This window comes from Entamoeba dispar, genomic scaffold (genome assembly GCF_000209125.1).
Source record: "Entamoeba dispar SAW760 scf_1105229458735 genomic scaffold, whole genome shotgun sequence".
Classification (NCBI taxonomy): domain Eukaryota; phylum Evosea; order Mastigamoebida; family Endamoebidae; genus Entamoeba; species Entamoeba dispar.
In genome coordinates, this window is record NW_001853341.1 from 1 (window position 1) to 2,103 (window position 2,103).

The 2,103-nt window shown below is 23.9% G+C and overlaps 1 protein-coding gene across 1 annotated transcript in view, besides 3 other annotated features; it reads right to left on the reverse strand.

Annotated features, from left to right (window-relative positions):
* Positions 1 to 72: 72 nt before the first annotated feature.
* Positions 73 to 108: a sequence feature (AT_rich).
* A 1-nt stretch (position 109) lies between these two features.
* Positions 110 to 282: a microsatellite.
* The window catches only part of EDI_156370 (ATP-dependent RNA helicase, putative), a gene marked incomplete at both ends in the record, with an annotated part of 2,476 nt that continues 645 nt past the window's right edge, over positions 273 to 2,103 (reverse strand). The window contains one exon of the mRNA XM_001734899.1: positions 273 to 2,050. Coding sequence (XP_001734951.1) covers positions 273 to 2,050 — 1,778 coding nt within the window. The remainder of the gene's footprint in view (positions 2,051 to 2,103) is intronic.
* Positions 756 to 804: a sequence feature (AT_rich).

Here is a 2,103-nt window from a genome sequence, read left to right on the forward strand (position 1 = left end):
TAAATGATGAAGAAAAAAACAATAAATATAAACTCATCTTAACTACTATTTAATACAAATGAATTTAGAGTGATTTAATAAATTAATTAAATATTGATTATTATTTATGAACATACAATAAATGATATAAAATAAAATTATAGAAGATAGGATTAATTTGAATAAAAAAAACATAAATAAAAAAAGAAATATATAAAAAAGAAGATCAAAAAGATAATGAAAAATTGTTGATAATTATTAATTGTAGAGAGAAAGATAAAATAAAAAAAAGATTAATTAAAAGATTTTTTTTCAAAAGAAGTAATGAAATCAGGAGAAGCATCTTCAAGCCATTTAAAATTTACACGAGTAACACCAACCATTGTTTTATAAGCAGTTTCTACTATTTCATGAAAAACAATATAATCAGGAAGTTGACCATATAAAACACTTTTAGAAGAAATAACAGCAGGTTGTTTAGTAATAGCTGTAAGATAAGCATGCCTTAAACCCGAATTAATATATTTACCAAGTTCTTCTCTTCTAACAAGTCTAGCAACATTATCAACAAAACAAGAAGCAATAATTTTTCTAAGTTCGATTTGTTCAGAAGGAGTAATTAAATGAGTTGGAATTTTATTTTGTTTACCTAAAATATTACAAAGTTGAGATCTAAGTAATAAAATTTCATGAAAAGCTTGAATTTTAATACCATAAAGTTTACAATATTGTAATTCAGTAATACTTTTTTTAGCTTCAGCAATACGGAAAGTATCAATTAATAAAATTAAACTAATTAAATCAGAATCTTTATTTATAAATAAAGAACGATCACATTCTTGATCAAGAAAAATATCATTTACACTTAATCCTGAAACTAATGTTAATCCAATTTCTTCAATTCCTTTTTTTTGAGTTAAATATAATATTTTTCCTAATCTTGGATGTAATGGATATTCTTTAATAATTTTTCCAATTTCTGTTATTCTTTCTTTAGAATCTAAAATTCCTATTATTTCTAATATTTTATTTGCTTCTTTTAATCTTTCTATATTAATTTGACTTGGAACTGGAAAATTTATTACTTTATCAATTCCCATTCCTTTTAATGTTAATATAACACTTTCTAATGGCATTCTTTCAATTTCTGCTTTTTCAAATTCTTCAAATATATTTTCATATATTGATGATGAATAAAGTCTATAACAATATCCTTCAAAATTTCTTCCTGCTCTTCCTGCTCTTTGTGCTGCTGATGCTTTTGAAATCCATTTAATGACAAATGAACTTATTCCACTTTTAGTATCGTAATATCTTGTTTTTTTTCTTCCACTATCAACAACATATTTAATATTTGGAATTGTAATTGATGTTTCTGCAATATCTGTTGATATTACACATAATCTTTTTCCTTCTGGTATTTTTTCAAATATTTTTTCTTGTTCTTTTGGTTCTAAACTTGAATATAATGCTAGTACATATAATTCTTGATTTTCTTTATTATTTCTTAATTCTTTACAAACTTCTTCAATTTCTTTATGACCTGTTAAAAATACTAAAATTCCTCCTCCTGGTAATTTTTTATGAATTTTATTTACTTTTTTAATTGCTTCTGAACAATAATCTTCTATTTCTGTTCTTTTACTAAAATATGTTCTTACTGGATATTGTCTTGTTTCTACTTTAATTACTTTTGGTGCTTTTTTAAATAATCTTTGATTTTCTGTAAATTCACTTACTCTAAGTGTTGCCGACATAATAATTAATCTCATTGCTTCTCCTCTCTTATTTCTTAATTTTACTATTCGACTTAAAATACCAATTAATATATCTGTATTTAAATTTCTTTCATGTGCTTCATCAATAATAATACATGAGTATTTTCTTAATAATACATCACTTTGAATTTCTCTTAATAATATCCCATCTGTCATAAATTTGATTTTAGTATTTTCTTTTACTTGACTATCATATCTAATTTGATATGATACTACTCCTCCTTCTTCTCCCATTTCTTCTCCTACTCGTTTTGCCATCGCTGTTGCTGCTATTCTTCTTGGTTGTGTTATTCCTATCATTCCTTTAAATTCTGATTCTTCATTCCCAAATCCAATTTCATATAAT